General features: G+C 33.5%; 2 protein-coding genes across 2 annotated transcripts; both read right to left on the bottom strand.

The window, feature by feature from the left end:
* Window positions 1-538: 538 nt before the first annotated feature.
* LOC106101790 lies at window positions 539-2,378 on the bottom strand. Its single transcript, XM_013281126.1, has 2 exons — window positions 2,188-2,378; window positions 539-1,353 (listed from the first exon to the last, which is right to left on the bottom strand). The coding sequence occupies exons 1-2, from the start codon at window positions 2,315-2,317 to the stop codon at window positions 539-541; spliced, it is 945 nt and encodes a 314-aa protein (XP_013136580.1). The 5' UTR covers window positions 2,318-2,378.
* Window positions 2,379-3,765: 1,387 nt separating this feature from the next.
* Window positions 3,766-17,973, bottom strand: LOC106101919 (dymeclin). Its single transcript, XM_013281294.1, has 17 exons — window positions 17,854-17,973; window positions 17,261-17,407; window positions 16,932-17,078; window positions 13,886-14,048; window positions 13,192-13,355; window positions 12,772-12,891; window positions 12,085-12,224; window positions 11,282-11,491; window positions 10,588-10,661; window positions 10,105-10,227; window positions 8,703-8,828; window positions 7,753-7,915; window positions 7,058-7,156; window positions 6,592-6,650; window positions 6,141-6,320; window positions 5,249-5,374; window positions 3,766-4,896 (listed from the first exon to the last, which is right to left on the bottom strand). The coding sequence occupies exons 2-17, from the start codon at window positions 17,398-17,400 to the stop codon at window positions 4,747-4,749; spliced, it is 2,184 nt and encodes a 727-aa protein (XP_013136748.1). The 5' UTR covers window positions 17,401-17,407; window positions 17,854-17,973; the 3' UTR covers window positions 3,766-4,746.
* Window positions 17,974-18,065: the final 92 nt, after the last annotated feature.

The following is an 18,065-nucleotide window of genomic DNA, read 5'->3' as shown; positions in this document are numbered from 1 at the left end:
TTACAAAGTACTCTGTGATCTTAAAGAACAGCCGATTGGCCGATTGATTGGTTCGTTTTGACTTTTAGCATAGACTATATGCAAGTTTTGATAGGGCAATTCTGAACCATAAATGTGAATTAAAAAAAAAAAAAAGCATTTACAGGTAGTTTACTTGCCTGTATAAAAATCAATAAAAATCAATAAAGATCACTAAATTGTTAAATCTTATACAGTGTTAAATGTTTTGGAACTTTTATGGCAAATTTTAAAATAGGGATGGTGTTCGGATTTTCTAACTTTGTTAATAAATGATTTCATCGCCTACTTAAATCTCATTGAATCAGGTATTTATAAACTAAGAAAAAAGCAAGCGTTGCTCAAAAATGACTTGTATCTTTTCTTTTTTTCACTTTGACAGGTTTAGAACTGAAAGAACATACTAATTTTGACCAATACCACCACTCGCATCATAAACATTATAAAGTGATAATAAACCATTATTTTTCCATATTTATTTTAATTCAACTTAATCAAAAACTTACAGTAGTTATTGTTTTTAACTCTTGTCGTATTCCTGGAAACGCGCTTCAGGTGAATTTACATTAAGGAACATTATTTGCTCCATTTTAATATTGGTCAGCCTTGTACGTCTTTGATTAATTATTGGTCCTGTTTCAGAAAACATTAGTTCACAAGGTCCAGATGTAGCTACTATGTTACAGTTGTTAATAAATATTTTGCTTAGATTGGGGTATACAGTTTGTCGATTTTTCCACCATTCTAATGGACAGTTAAGCTTGCCGAATTGGTCTTTACGTCGTAAGTGATTTTCAAAGAGATACATATCTATCTCGTGGGTCGCTCTTGATAATGGCGTTAATGTAGAGCTTTTTATCGCTTCGTCAAAAGAATCCCATAAACTATCACATTCTAAGGTAACATCGTCAGTATCAGATGGTTTTGAAAGGGCATTTGTGTTCTCCGATTCGGCGATCAACGCTGCTACCATATTCGTGACTCTTTCTTTTGTTTTTTCAGCCTCATTTTGATCATCGAAAGGTACCATTTTAAAGCGAGGATCCAAAAAAGTACACAATGCTAACGTTTCATTTCGTTCAATTTGTTCGAAGTGATCAACTAGTCCTGATTGGAGTAATAATATAATCTCTCTAGAAAGGGGTAATAAGTCATCTCTGCTGAAAAATCTTTGTAACAATTTACTTATACATCTTGTAATCACTATCACATAACTACCTGGAAAATATTTTTCGCCTATCATAGTGTCTGTTACCTGTTTTAAGGGTCCTAATATTTCACGTAATTGAACATAAAAGGTCCAATCTTCTCCAGTTATCGTTGGCAACGGTGTGTCTACAAACGCCAATGTATTACAAATGGCTTCTTTAAGCTCGACAAATCTTCCTAACATGAATAATATAGAAATCCACCTCGCATCAACAGCTTGAGTAAGCTGCTTTGGTGCTATGCCACGGTCTACTTGATATTTTTGTAGCATCTCTGAAGAAGCAGTACTTTGTTGTATAAAAGCCACGACCTCAATTACTTTTTCGATATGATTTTTAGATAATTGCAGGGCATTTTCAACAATTGAATTTAAAGAATGAGCGTAACATTCAAAATGTTTCCAGCCTAAAATTTTCTCTACTGCTGTTATAATGTTTTCGGAATTATCGGTTACTATGTAGTTTATCTTATTTTGTAGCTCAAATCTATTAACTATCGTCTGAATAGCGGTCGCCATCTTTTGGGGTGTATGGCTCAGCAAATGAACGCATCCTAACAACACTGATTTAAATTCTAATGTACAATTTAAATAATGTCCGGTAATCGCAATGTAAGTTTCCATTGCTGAGGAAGTCCAAATATCCGCAGTCAAGCAAATAGAACGAACTTCGCTATTTATCTGCTCGTTTATTTGGTTTAGCGTTTTATCATATGCTTGTTGCAACATTATATCGGAAAGCATCTTTTTCGTGGGAAGCTCATATCCCGGAATCCATCTACAAAATTTTTTAAATCCCCTTTCTTCTACAAGTGAAAAAGTATGCAATCCATCTATACATAAATCTAATAAATCCGAATCTATTTGCGCCTTTTTGACTTTACTGATTTTTTTCCGTATAGGCGTTGTTAAACTATTTGAATGTTGAGATACAAGTAAAGTGAATATGGAATTATGTTTACGTTTCAAATGTCTTTTTAAATTTGCACTGGTTGCTTGGTATAACCTTCTGCATATATTGCATTCAGCTTTCCGGGTAGTATCGTCGTATACGAAGTGAAGCAACACATCATTAATTAACTGTTCAGACATTTTAAACAATTAAAATATTGACGAACAACTACGCACAACTTAACACTGCCGAAAAATTATTCAAAACACAATCACAAACTGGGACGTAATTTTAACTTAAACAATGACGATAATGAGTTGAGTCGACCAAAAGCAATAAACGAAATAACGCAATCAGTTCCTAACTTCACACCGAATGGCAATTTGAATTTTAAATATTTTCCGTTTTCTACGAAGAAAATATTTAATACATTTACGAAACATGAGTTCTAAAGAATTATAATAGCAAGCTATATTTTATATTTCATTAGTCTATTATAGGTATTTTTGTTAAAATTATACCGGTCTTTATTTTTGGCAGGCATTTCTAAGAAATTATGGTTTCGTAATGACATATGAAATGTTTTTAAACGGATTTTTTTCAGCATTTGAATTTGTGAGCATTTTTATCACTTTAATACTGCAAAATATATTTAGATTGAACAAGTCCAACCAAATGTTAAGCCTTCAATTTTTATTAAGAGTTCACTTAACGTAACCTCGATTATTCTTACGAAAGGTTTTGATTGTTGTAATTAAATATCCGATGTGTAGATGCCATATTTTTAAATAGAAAATATTCTCGTAGTTATCTTGATGTGAGATCCCACTGTCAAAACATTCTTATAAATATTTGTTTAGCGAAAAAAGGGTATTATAAATATATTCAGTTGATTTGGTTTAAAATGATTTAATTGTTGCACATTTTTTATTTGAACGTTTATAACTACACAAAATAGTCTTCTTCTAAAAATTAAGAATACAATATCTAATAAATATTTTATTGTAAGTCATTACATATTGATGTTTATCATATAGATACATGACATTAAAAAATAATTATGCATATAAAGTTTACTTGTGATGTGTATGGAATGACTTGATACTATTATTGTAAAAAGTAAAGAAACAATGTAAAAAAAATAATATACAGCCAGACTGAAAATTAAAAAAAAAATATCATTTCTTTTCGAATATTAGATATTGATGTCAAAGACCAGGACAAAATTTTTCAACAAAACTTTTTTGTAAAATAAAATCCATACTGTTCTTTAAATTAAGTAAAAATTAAAAACTAATACATTGTGATTACTATAATATAAATATAAAATACATTTTTGTACACACACATTAATTGAAATGTAAAAAAAATCGCAATACTACAAAGTTTTAATTCTGTCGCACTTAGATGTTAAACGTTCACTAAGGGAGATATTTAGACCATATAACTCTGAGTGCGGCAGTATTATCGATCTTAAATTCATTGTACATTTATAATTCTTTATATTACTGCTTTATATTGTTAACTAGCTTTCGCCTGCGACTCCGTCAGCTTGGAATTTAATAAAGTAACCTATGTGTTATTCCAGACTATCCTCTACATCCATGTCAAATTTCATCGAGATCCAGCAGTTTAGGCTACAAACTCTAACAAACATCCATCCATCTAAACTTTTGCATTTATATTAGTTAGAAATAACATTATTTAATTACCACAACATTTTGTGACAATATCTACATATGAAATAGGTAATCCGATTATCTAGGCTAGGTCTAAGGGAGGCGGTTCCATGTTTTTTTTTCGAATTAGAATTCCTATCTACCCCCCCGGTGACGCCTTTAACCTATATAATCAGAAAGAAGATAATATTTTAACCTTCAACGATGATATTAAATTACAATTTTTTTATTTATTTCATAATTTATATAATCAATTTATAGATAACGTTATAGGGAGATTTGATTTTTAGATTAATTATTGTTTAAATTTGTTAAAATGCTACAAGTTTGAGATTTCTTTCTACTGTAAAGTCTTTATAAATCTTTTATGTTATAACCCACTATTATTTAATTTACGATAACTTTTCAATTGTATTAAGTTTTACATTTTTTGGCCGATAATGTCATATATTGTGTATGGATTTTTGTAGTTTCTTTGTATTGATGATACAAATATGTCTGTTTGTAATTAGTCTGTGTTAACACGTTAAATGCCACTACCTGCCATTTTCAACCTTAATAACATTCCGATAGGATCAACAGATTTAACACATACAAAAATTGAGATTAGCACAATTGAAATAAGGTTTAATTTGATTTGCTCGCCTTACAACATGTGAAAAGTGAAAATAAACCTTATTGCATTAGCATAGAGTTCAATTTGCGATAAAATACTGTGCTTTACGCTCTGCCCCCTTAGACAATTATTCGATTATTGGTATCGTTATTTAAGAAAAAACGTATGGAGCTGAGAATAACATTCGATAAGTCACGTATTCTATACATTTTGTCACGTTTTGCTAATTCTACGAGCGAATTCGCTAATCGAAACTCACTTTGTCTATGGGGGTCTGTTAAAACAAACTTTTAGGGGGTCCATAACAACCATTTGTAATAATTTTTGGGGTTCTTCAGCACAAAAGGTCCCCTACAGCCCTCGCGCCGCACTCACTAGCCCAGTATACTCCCCCGCAACTGCTGATCAGACCCCACACGTATGGGGTAAAGAACTCCTCAGGTCTCTCCTCTTCCACGTAGCGGAATTTCAAATCTGGGAATTTCTGGAATACAAAATTATCGTAAAACAGAGTATTTAATAGTAACATTGATAAGGTACAAGTTTTTTTTAATTTTAAATATTTCGATCGAATAATTCTTCAGGAAGAGAAATGATTGTATTACAAGTCGAATTGCAAGAAGTTTTTAAAATGTCTTGGCGTCCAGAGAAATTGTATTTTTGTATATATTGAAATAACTAAAAAACTACTAGACCAAAACCAAAAATTCTTTCACTAGCAAAAAGCTTGGTTATTAGTTACATAGGCCATATTTTAGTATATGTAATTTGTAGAGAGAAATCTACAATGATTGTCAAATTAGTAAACATGAGTGCGTAAATATACACTTAGATACCTTTAGCCTATCATTGGACCACTGCTCAGCGCCCTTCTTGATGCACTGCAGCACTTCTGTAACGCCGAGGTCGCCGCCCGCGCCCTCCTGCACGCGCTGCAGCCGCGTAGAGAAGTATCCTATCACCTACACACAAACAATACTAATCTTACTAATATTATAAATGCGAAAGTTTAGATGGATGGATGGATGTTTGTTAGAACTTGTAGCTTAAACCGCTGAACGGATATTGATGAATTTTGGTATAGATGTAGAGGATAGTCTGGAAGAACACATAGGATACAAACTTTTGATTTTTTTTAATTTCACGCGAACGGAGTCGCGTGCTCAAGCTAGTATTATATAATCACTAATATAAAATGCGAAAGTTTAGATGAATGGATGTTTGTTACAGTTTGTAGACTAAACGTCTGAACAAATCTCGATAAAAGGCATAGAAGTAGAGGATAGTCTGGAAGAACACAGGTTACTTGCATTTGTTTTTTTTTAATTCTGCACGGTCGAAGTCGCGGGCGTAAGCTAGTATAATATGATTACTAATATTATAAATGCGAAAGTATAGATGGATGGATGTTTGTTAGAGTTTGTAGCTTCCTGAAACTGTAAACTCCAGAACAAATCTCGATGAAAGGCATAGATGTAGAGGATAGTCTGGAAACACAGGCTACTTGCATTTGTTTTTTTTTTAATTCTACGCAAACGGAATCGCGGGCGAAAGCTAGTTATATTAATAATAACGCGTTACCAAAATGAGCAGCCGCTATTCGGGAACTAACATTAGAAAGCGAAACTTGCATGGATGGATGGATGTTTGTAGCTTAAACTACTATCATTTTTTTTAAATTCCACAACAAAAGCTAGTAATCTAACAAATATATAATCCAAAAGTCACCATTTCTATGTTCTGCGCGATGTGGTGATGGTGCTGATGCTGCTGGTGGTGGAAGAGGTGGCGCTTGTGCAGCAGCGCGTACACCAGGTTCAAGTTGGAGGACAGCTGGTGCGTCAAGCAGGAGTTGATGATCTCCAACAGCATACGGATCACTTCATCCAGCACTGTTATATGGTCCATCTGAAAAAACAATAATTTTTAATCTGTAGATTTTTAATATGGAAATAATTATTTAAATTTCACATTATAAAATCACATTTTTCGTCTTAATTTGTATAAATCATATTAATATTGCAACGAAAATTTGGATGGATGGATGTTTGTTACTATATAACTCCAAAACGGCTTAAAGGGTAGTTAAAATTAGGTACAGATGTAGAACAAAGTTTGGAAGAACTACTAAGCTACTTGTCAAGTTTTTTTTTATAAGAAGTTGCAAAAATTAACTTACGATTTCTTCAGTTTTTTCCTCAGCATGATGTGGCAATTCTAAAGTATTGATATCACCACCTAAAAGAAAATAAATAATTTCACTATATATCTGTTTGTCTGTATATTAAACTAGCTGTTCCCATGCGACTTCATCTGCATGAAATTATAAAATGTTCATTATATTGTTCACATTTGTCAAATTATCAATTGCAAATGTTAATATGACATGACATGATGACAACCTTGCTTCCTTGATGTTGGCAACAACTTATAGTCGCTTTCCCACAGCAGGGTTTTTATCCAAAATATTTACCCCTAAGTTATAGACGTGAAAATATATAGCCTAAAGCGTGACATAAATGTAGGGCTTTTTCTTAAAAAAAAAAGAGTCATTCGAAAATATGCTGTAATTGCTGACATCTTAGGCAACAAAGAAGTGTGTGTTTACGCTTTATTATAATAGTTAAGATAAAAAAGTAAAATACCTTCTATTTCACTACACAGTCTTGATCTTCTCTTTGTTAATGTTTCAAATAACGATACTATTCTTTGGGCAACGTACGGGTGTAGATTTCTGAATTCACCTGCAAACAAGGGTATTACAAAAAAAAAACATATTTAATACAGTAAAAAGGAATAATTAAAAATCCACTTGTATTGATTCTAGTTAAGTTGTTAAGTAGCATAATAGATTATAGCTTGTAATCTGTAACAAAATATGCAAAACTAACCTCACTCCGTCTTCGCGGAATTAAAATATTCTAATAATTAGTCGATATTTTCTTTCAGACTATATTCTACATCTATGACGAATTTTCTTCAGATTCGTTAAGCCGTTCTGGATCTCCATATTTACTAACATCCATCCATCCAAACTTTACTTTTAATATCAGTATGACGTATTGAAACGACAGGTAACTGCAGACAATTCAACTAATTTTGTGTCATTTTAAAATATAACACTAATATTATAAATACGAAAGTTTAGATGGATGGATGTTAGAGTTTGTAGCATAAACCACTGAACGGATCTTTGATGAAATTTAGCTCAGATGTAGAGGATAGTCTGGAAGAACATATAGGCTACCTACTTTTATATTAATTTTCTAATTCCACGCGGACAGAGTCGCCGGCGAAAGCTATAATAAAGGAGGGGAGCCAAAGAGGTTATTTTACTCACAGCTCATATTAGCGATGGCTGCCAAACAATTAGTATGGAGATATTTGTCTCGAACGCGGGCCATATTGTACTGCAGCGCGCGGACCACCACCAGCACCATCAGACCGCCTAAAGATATCTCCGATATTGCTCTCTCTGTATACCATGTTAGATTCTTCAACATCTGAAATACAATCATATTAAAAAAACAATTATAACCTAAAAATTAATGACGTTAGTTATGTGTGGAGGTACACCGGTAGAGATAGAAAGAGATGGATTATATGAAAGGTGACATAATAAAGAAGGGAGTGACAGAGATGACGGTAGACTTATATGAAGGACAAAAACTGGTCCTCCACTACGGGAGTAGGATAAGGTATTGGGAGTTGAACTATAACCTAAAAACCTAAAAACACGCACCACGGACAACGCGTCCGCGCAGTGATGGTTGATTCTAATAAGTTAATTAAAAGTTTACGATTCAAAAAGTTAAATTTAACGTTACATTAATTTTTCAGATCTTTCAACAGATTCAAAATACTAAGAAAATCGATATTGCCACACCCAGTCATTGAGTCTTCCTTGGTGTAGTTTAATAGGAAAAATCTATAATTATGGTGCCAATTTAACCATTAAACTACTTTCAATGACAGTTGTTGAATTATTAATTAAGCAATTTCTTAGTGATTTCTCATCTTAAAAATGTCACTAAAAGTCCCATAAGACCATTTGTTACATCATACTTCATACTATAATATTATAAATGCGAAAGTTTAGATGGATGGATGTTTGTTAGAGTTTGTAGCCTAAACTGCTGAACGGATCTCAATGAAATTGGGCATAGCTGTAGAGGATAGTCTAGAAGAACACATAGGCTACTTACTTCTGTTTGTTTTATTACCACGCGGACGAAGTCGCGAGCGAAAGCTAGTTCCGTATACACCTTAGCATTAGTTATGAGTACTCACAATAAGGTGCACATTCTTGATGAGAGAGTCGTCTTCAGTGAGTATAAGCAGGACTATGAGAGACATGTAGATATGATGAGAGTTGCTGTCCGGAGCGTTGTATAACACTTGTAGGATAGGTACTATCTGAAACAAAATATACCGGTTAATATGACATAGAGGTTATAGTGAGCAGAATAAACAATTATCGATTTTTAACATTTGTTTATTACGAGCTGTTGCCCGCAACTTCGTCCGCGTAGTATTCGAAAACATACGAACTATATAAATATCAAATAGCTACGTATCCCTCGGGAACCGGACATTTCTCTGGGATGAAGCTTATCTCATGTGTACTACAGACTTTGTTTTATATCTGTGCCAAATTTCAATAAGATATGTTGTACCGTTGCAGAAAGATCGAGTGAACATTAAAAAACTAAATTAATCAATCCCACGGAAACCGTAACTATTCCCGGGATAAAAAGTAGCATATGTGTTCTTCCAGACTATGCTCTAAATCTGTGCCAAATGTCATGGAGATCCGTTCAGCCGTTTAGGCTACAAACGCTAACAAACATCCATCCATCCATCCATCCATCTAAACTTTCGCATTTATAATATTAGTAAGAATAAGAAGTAAGATTAATTTTTTTTATTAACAAAACCTACGCCACTGGTATGGAAAGAGCACCCGTTGACTTATCAGAGCAGCGGTGTCAAGAACGAAAGTCGCCCTAATGATCGCTAACTTCGAAAGAAGATGGCACTTTAAGAAGAATTTTTAACATTGAATTTTAGAGGTGTGGTTTTCGCTGTTATTTTTGTTTTTTGTTAAAACACTTTTTTTTAAGTTTTTGTTAGATCAAGGGCATTGACCTAGGTAGTATAACTTAAAACGTATTTCTTATACTGTTTTAAATGAGAATGTTTGGATGAATGAATGTTAAAAGTTATAGAATGGCTCAACCAAGATAGATGAAATTTGATACATTTAACAAACAAAAAAAAGTAACATTGAACTTATTCTATACTAGCTATCGCCCGCGTGTCCATCCTCGAGGAAAAATAAGTAGCTTATGTGTTCTTCCAGACTTTCCCCTACATCTACGCCAAATTTCATCGAGATGCGTTCAGCGGTTCGAAACTTTTGCATTTATAATATTAGTAAGAAGTAAGGATTACATTGCTAATAATAAATTGAAATAAAAGATATTCTGAAGTTTTTTTCCTTAATTTAATTTGTAAAAGGTAATAAACACTCTTAAGAAGAAAATCGGGCAACACTAGGATATCGGCATAGACGTTCCTATTTGACAGCTGTCAATGTCATTCAGACGTAGAATAGCGCGCCATTTTAGCGGGAGTTGTCTGAATATTTTATTACGTTGTTACAATTATATTAATGTCTAATAATACTTACTAAATCCTCTATATTAGCCACGGTGGTGATGTGCCGTTTGTACGCCTTGCAGGAGTGCAGCATCAAATACAGGAGTAGTGTGGAATGCTCGCAGCCCGCAGTCGCACATAAGGCTTTGTGTAACTGGATATTTTGGTAATTATTGTATATAATAAAAATCTGACATTATTTGACATTAAAAATCTACAGTTCACTTGTCCAAATGAATACAGTCGTCTAGTGTTTTATTCAATTTTCTTGTTGGGTTATAGAAATATTTTTTATAATTGTTTGTAACCTGTATGTTTCTAAACTAGTGGAGAAATTTTTATAAAACTTTAGTAGAATATTCTAAGGACTTTTAAAGAATGTTTTAACTTTAAAAAATATAAAGTTACCTCAATTTTCGATATTGTTATAATAAATTTAGAATTTACATGTAATTTTAATTATAGGAAATTTAGTACTTTTTGTAATATTACTATTTTTGTATGAAATTATTACCGCAGCCATATCTATCCGAGGCGGTGTGACTTGCGCGCCGCCAGAGTCGCGTTGTGGAGTCGTAGTTGTAGTTTCTGTAAAAATAGCATTTAATATTAACACATGAATAAAACAATTTAATAAATGAACTATTATAGCTCTAATCATATATTGCCAGTATTTTTTTTGATTAATACACGAGGAACAAAGAAAAGAGATAATTAGCTTTTTAACCAAAACTACGTACATTGGTCATGCTTTGATTTATTATCTGTTTTACATGGTTTTATTCGCAGTGGCTGCCATATGGTCCCACTTTTCAAAACTCAAAACTATTTATTAGTTTTTGAGTTTTCATTTAAAATCATAGTAAAAGTCGTAAATTTTTGTCTTGTAGTCGGTTTTCTTTTTTGTTGGCTCTAGAATATTTAAGGACCTTCTACATAATATCTGCTTCTTGCTTACTATAGATATTGCATGATTGACTGGATTTTTCCCAGCTTCCATTTTCCTCCCCATTGTGGTCATCCACCGCACCTTTTGCGATGAGGGGACGGTTGGAACTTATTTTGTTTTTTGAAATTTCCATCTATCACTTTATTAGTGATAGTGGGACTAAAAGGTGGGACAGACGAAACGTTTTACACTCACCTGTCCCCACGCGGGCACAACGCGGGGTGACGGTTGCGAAAATTCCTTATTTAAACTAAGTTACCTGCAGTATCCTCACAGCAGAGTAGCGCGTTCCTGTACAGATTGTCCTGCGTCATGCAGTGGTTGGCGAGCGCCAGCAGCAGCAGACAGGACTGGTTGGCGACGCCGTGCTCCCTCCGTAGCCGCTGCAGCAGCTCACGACGGTCTACCGCCGGCTGGCTATAGATAGTCTGCGGTGCGGTGCCCAGACGCAGCATACTCCAAAGACCAGCTGGAATCATGAGATCTTGATGTAAAATTGGACTGGCATTCCGGCGTAGCGTGGTTCACAGCCAGTAGAGTAGGTCAATTGCATCAATAACTGGACTGACATTCAACTGGCATAATAAACGATAACTGGCGCCATTGAATGACTGGCCGGCGCAACTGTCTCACTGTACTGGCCAAGTGTGAACTGGTATTATGTAAACACTGTCTGCTAGTGACTATACAGTCCATACTGGCCATGAACCAGGCATTATCAGAGGTTTTCAAACTTGTTCTATTTAACACAAACTTTGAATAACAGATGTTTTGTAGCGGACTCTATTATTTTAAAATAAAAAAACCTCAATGTTAGTTTCACCTGGACATTTTTAACGATACTTTTCTTAGCAGATAGCTATAAAAATGAAACTTTAGAAGTTTATAAGATTCTTTCATTAAAAACTAGACAGAAGAAACATAAAAAAAACACTTAATTAGTAGCTAGTTCTTCTAGAATTTGTTCTACATTTGTATCGATCTTCAGGGAGATATGTTAGGCCTTTTGAAGATAAAACAAATAACAAATAACAAATAAATAAAATTTAGTTAACAACTTACAGGCTAAATTAACTAAAAGGCTATCTCCAGTGCCGGTGCCGAACATGTTGGGAGGTGCGGGCGTCATGCTGGACAGGTTCACCATTAAAGTCTTCACTAGTAGCGGAGCATGCATACCATATCTACCTTGGAAGAGTGTTCTGGAACAAACATTTTATATACTTGTATACACTGTAGAATATCATCAAAATTACAAATCATTAAATTTAAAAATATACTAGCTGTTGCTTTCGACTTCTTCCACATGGAATTTAAACTGGAAAAAATACATGCCATTACATGGTCCAGTAGTTTTTTTTAATTTAAATACATACAAAAACACAAGCTATTTACTCTTTTTTTTTAATATCACGAGGACGGAAAGATTGCATTAAATGAGCTCCGAAACGTATAAACCCATTTCAATAATGGTTTCACCATAAGTAAGCTACATTATTACTAAGAAACAAAAGCTATATTTTCAACGAAAAAGTAAGGATATGACAGAAATATAGAAAACGTGTCATCATCATTATCAACTTGCCCTTATCCCTTATGGAGGGTTAGCACAGTATACTGCTCTTCCATACATCTCTATCAGCCGTCATATCTGAATCCACTCCTTTCTTAAGCATATCCTCTTTCACACAATCCATCCATACTTTCAATAGAAATATAGAAGACATGTATTGCCATATAATATTTTACCTGTATATAAGGGAGGTTTCCACAAGCCGTGTTTGTCCATGTACTCCAGCAAACATATACACTGACATTAGTACTAAAAGTGTATTTATACATTCCAAGTGTAAATAATATGTATTATCCCTGGAACAAATAATTTAAAAACACATTATTTTATCCACAACAGCACTTTCTTTGTATTAAGGACCTGTCCGACCAAACCGTAAATTGTCTGACAAAAATACAAGTAAAACATGTGATGGAAATATCGGATTTTATTAACTTATCTGACAGTAGACATTTTAAAGCTATCTGAGCCTCTATCAGCCAGTTGTGGGACAGGCCTTAAATCTCACCTGCTTAGGTTATATTTCCACTAATACTAGCTCTAGTGTATTGCACCAGTGGAAAGGGAGTTTTTTACCAGTTAAGGAGATTACTCACGTAACAGGTACATCAATGATAATTCCAATAAGTGCATCTATCAACATTTCAACTCTGCTTTCAGATGTCAGCTTGGGTGAAGCTGGGGCTTCGGGCGCATGCGTTGGTGTCGATGTTGCGGGTGTCAATGACTCTGGTGTCTCCGGACTTGGTTGTCCAGGGAGCTGCAATACAGGTGTCCCATTGTAAATCACAATAATAAAATTACAAAGCATTTTCGGTTTCAAGTGATTTATATGCGAAGACTGTATTTGTTTAACAAAATCTATCTCTGCTTGCAAAAGCCCGCGAATTTTATTAAATACCTAACAAAAATATATTTTTATTAGCAACTTCAACTGTACCACTGGGTTGCCTTTAAGTTCAACCTTGCTAACAATCTTGTAATACATACGAATATTATAAAGACCAAAGATTTGGATTTTTCTGTGTATTTAAATAATTCAAAAACTACTGGGCCAATTTCAAATATTTTATGTCGTCGGTGAGCAACATAGGATACGTTTTTTATTATATTTTTAATTTCACGCGGGCGAAGTCGCGAGCAACAGCCAGTTTGTAACACATTGTTGTTACAAGTAAATAAATTAAAAAATTCTTGCATACTGCTTCAAAGTAACAATGTATAACATTTTACCTCTATAGGAATAGAAAATAGGAATGTTGGTAAGGATACCAACATAATAAAACTTACAGGCGTGCCAGTATCTCCAACATCAACAGGCCCGTTGGCAGCGCGAACCGCATTCACATCTAAATGTCTACATAATTCGTACTCCGGTACAATTTCCACAAGATATTTGCTCACTGCTCGTATCACGAATAATGCATTGAATGTCTGCCATGCTAGCATTACACTGAAATAAAAATAACAATAGGTTAAGGGCTTATCCCACCACTGATAGTAACAAAATCCGATATTTCCATTGCATATTATACATGTTGGAGTGTTATCAGACAATTTATAATTTGGTGGGACAGGCCCTACATTATTACTAGTACTAATACTACTAATTATTAAACAGACTCACGTCTATTTTTAATCTATACCAATATTATAAAAAGGAAAGATTTGTATTTTTGAATCTTTATCTATTGAAATAACTCAAAAACTGCTGGGCCGATTTTGAAAATTCTTTCACCGCCCTTTTCTTGTTAGTGTATCTGTAGAGATACATCAATTTTTTTTTCTAAACACCTTTGGTCATCAAGGTTAAGTGCTATGAATATTATTTTCATATTCGAAAAAATAAAATTCTGCCAAGTTAAGGGTTAAAAAGGATTTCATCAATGGGTAACATAGTCTATATTTTTTAATTTTACGAGGGCAAAGTCGCAAGCAATATTATATATTTTTAATAGATGTGAGTGTTAGCCGTTTAATCATTAGTTATAATCATAGGTTACAGTGGCAGTGCCCGCTTTAACATCTTAGCACGAATGGGCCGGCACGCCCGGTGTAATACCACGACCACACAGAAGACAGGCGTGAAATGGAAACAATTCCGTGTTTCGTCTGATGAGTGTGGTGCCGGAGGCCTAATTTAAGTCCCTTTCTCTTTACCACCCTTTTCTTATAAGAAGATGGGAAGGGGAAGTGGATTTGACGGTGGAGGAGATGCATAGGAAGGGAAAGTATCCTCTTAATGTGCGTCTCCTCCTCCGTCGTATAAGGGTAGGCAACGTATCTGCAATTGCGGATGTCTATGGGCAGCGGTCGCTTCGCCATTTTGGCGGATTCAGGTGGCCGCTTGCTCGTTTGCCACCTTATGTTATAAAAAAAAAAGGTATTTGTATATTGCCATCCTTTTTCTTCTTTTTTAAAAAGACAGAGAGGACAATGTTATAATACAAATGTGACTGAAATGGAATATGGTGGTTAATTTTTTTAAATAATTTATTATCTTTGACATTCTTTCATCAACTCCACGGTAATACACTTATAGCTAAACCAAATGAAATCATTTAGTTTGGAATGCTTAAATTATTTTCAATATGCTTTGTGTTATAGATCTTCTATTAAGATAAGACTTTTTATATTCCAGTTTAAGTTATAATTTTATTAAATGTTTTAAATGACTCATTTACTCCTTATCATAAAGTCTATGTTTAATTGGAAACAAATCTGGTTTTAATTTTTTTTTACACTATCTACAACCATGATATTTTTTAATGTAGGTTTTTATGCTTTCTGTTATCAGAGACATAACATGGGTTGACTTTGAATGTTAATAGCTTTAGAATCAGAGTAATGATAATGATATCCTGTACATCAAGCATGTGAACACTAAACTATTATTTATCTATACAAATATTATAAAGAGGAAAGATTTGTATTTTTGTACTAGCTGTTCCTGGCGGCTTCATCCGCATGAAATTATGAAAAAAGTTTACATTTGTCAAATCAATAACAAACGTGTTACATGACATGACATGACAAACCTTAGCAATCTTTCCTTCTTGATTTTGGCAGCAACTTATGGTCTCTTTCCGACATTAGGGTTTTCTCCAAAATATTTACCCCCTAAGTTTAATGGCGTGAAAATATATAGCCTAAAGCATGATGTAAGTGTAGGGCTTTTTATTAAAAAATTAAATATTCAAGAATATGCTGTGATTGCTGACGTCTTAGGCAACAAAGAAGTGTGTTTTTACGCTTTATTATAATAGTATAGGTTGAAATAACTCAAAAACTACTGGGTCGATTTTAAAAATTCTCTCACCATTAGAAAGAAAATTTATTTGTAAGTAACATAGGCTATATTTTATTATTACTAATGTTGAGGAACTATTAATAATCAACATATTTCTGGACAATAGTGTTAAAAAATCACAATGTTTTAAATTTTCTCAGCTTACACTGCCTTAACCATTTGAGGTATATAATGGCACATGTTTTTTATTTTATACGCATATGGAATATTACAACACAACTGGATGAACATTATTGAACAATAGACATACAACAAACATAATAGACAGTTGGATTAAGGGCCCGATTCAAAAGGCGGTTATTTTAGAAACCGCACGAATAGTGAGGAGGTTCCTGTCTCTGCAGCCCTGACCACTGGTTGCTTGAGTCATCGGATTCCGCAGCCGGTGGTGCTCTATTTTTTATATAACATGTTTTATTTTATTTTTATATTGTTGTAAAATGTATTATATAGAGAACAAGAAATAAAGATATATGGATTATAACATAATTAACAATTAATTCTTAACACAAGACCGAGGCAGCAGAGTTCTGTGGCGATTGGATACTTAGGGTGTAACTGCTGCCTGGGCAGAGTGCTTATAAAACTGGTTAAATTTTGGTAGGTGTTAGTTTAGCAAGGTCTACACATGATAAGGGGGAAGATAGATTACCTTATCTATACCTCTATACTGATTGTAAAGAAGAAAGATGTGTAACTTTGTAAGTATTGAACAAATTTAAAAACGAACGGGCCAATTTCCTAAATTCTTACCAATAAAAAGCTATGTTATCACCGAATAACATGGGCCATATATTTTACTACTTTTTAATTACATGTGGACAAAGTCGGGAGCAACTGCAAGTCATGTAAAAAGCCTATTTACTCTACTTTTGAAGGTACCTACATAGTAATTGTATAAACAGCAATGGAAACCCTCTACTATATGCAAAATTATTAAAGAAATAAATTTTGTTTAATTACAAGGAATATTAACAATGACAGAATGAAGATATTCCATATAGATGAGCCGAGTCAGAAACTTACTTGTCACTGTTAGGTGCTGCCAATAGCTCAGTTGCTCTTGTGATGAATACTTGAACTAGAGAGCCTAGGTTGCCTGTCTGCAGGTTGTTTTGTAAGAACTTCTGCAATAGAGCCTCTGTGCTTGAGTCAAATATTAATTGCTCATCCCTAAAAAAGGTAAAAAAACAATTAAACTCTATAATTATACTATTAGCTTACAAATTGTTATAAAAATATCTCAAAAAGTAAATGAATTGTTGAATTAATATTTTTTTCATATATAAAAGATCTCAGTTTAAAACCTAAAAAAGGTGAACAGAAACTTCAAATCTATATTGTATTAAACTTACGTATCATTTGGCAGTTGAATGTTAAAAGCCAGTAGCTGATTCCAAAATGGATCGTTTGGGCAGATAATTTCAGCAGAGCAAAATCGGTCAAGCAGTTCATTTGATGATATGTCTGAATATCTGCTTATAGCCACTCCCATTGTATATCTATAATGGTAAAATTTAAAGAATTACAAGAAAAGGTAATATAAAAGATGGCATTTTTCTTATTGGGATTTTAATAGTATAATCTAGTTTCTGGACAATTTTTTAGTGTTTCATTTCACAACGACGTAGGTTGTCATATATATACAGTAGCAATCGCAAAATAAGTTAAGAGCCGGTTACTATAGTTCGGAATGTAAGTTGTACACAATTTTAATATGCAATTACAGCCAATTGTAAAATTAAGTAAAGCTATTTTTATATTATAAGGTAGCCATGAACTTGTTTTAATGGTTAACGGCCCAAAATTGTCTTATCAACCAAGTTAATCAAATTTGAAGCTAAATTCAGTAAATTAAATTCATGTATCAATTTGAGAAAAGCAAGAAAAATGTGTGTAGGTAAATATTGCAGGGGTTCTGGTATTTTCCATAAGTTTCCTAACTTACCGTTTCTTTGCTGTTTAGCTGGAATGTATAAATGATAAAATAAATTAATTAGATTTTTTTTTTTTTTATTAAATTGTTTGTCTCAGCCACGAAATCATTGTCGATTTGTCAGATGTCAACTCGTTATTTGACAAATTATTGTCAAATTATATCAGGCAGGGTTCCCAGTCATTAAATTATAGTTTTTAACACTGAAGTAGGTAACTGTGGTT

This window comes from Papilio polytes, unplaced genomic scaffold (assembly GCF_000836215.1).
Source record: "Papilio polytes unplaced genomic scaffold, Ppol_1.0 DF823935.1, whole genome shotgun sequence".
Taxonomy (NCBI): domain Eukaryota; kingdom Metazoa; phylum Arthropoda; class Insecta; order Lepidoptera; family Papilionidae; genus Papilio; species Papilio polytes.
This window is presented reverse-complemented; position numbering and strand designations above follow the sequence as displayed.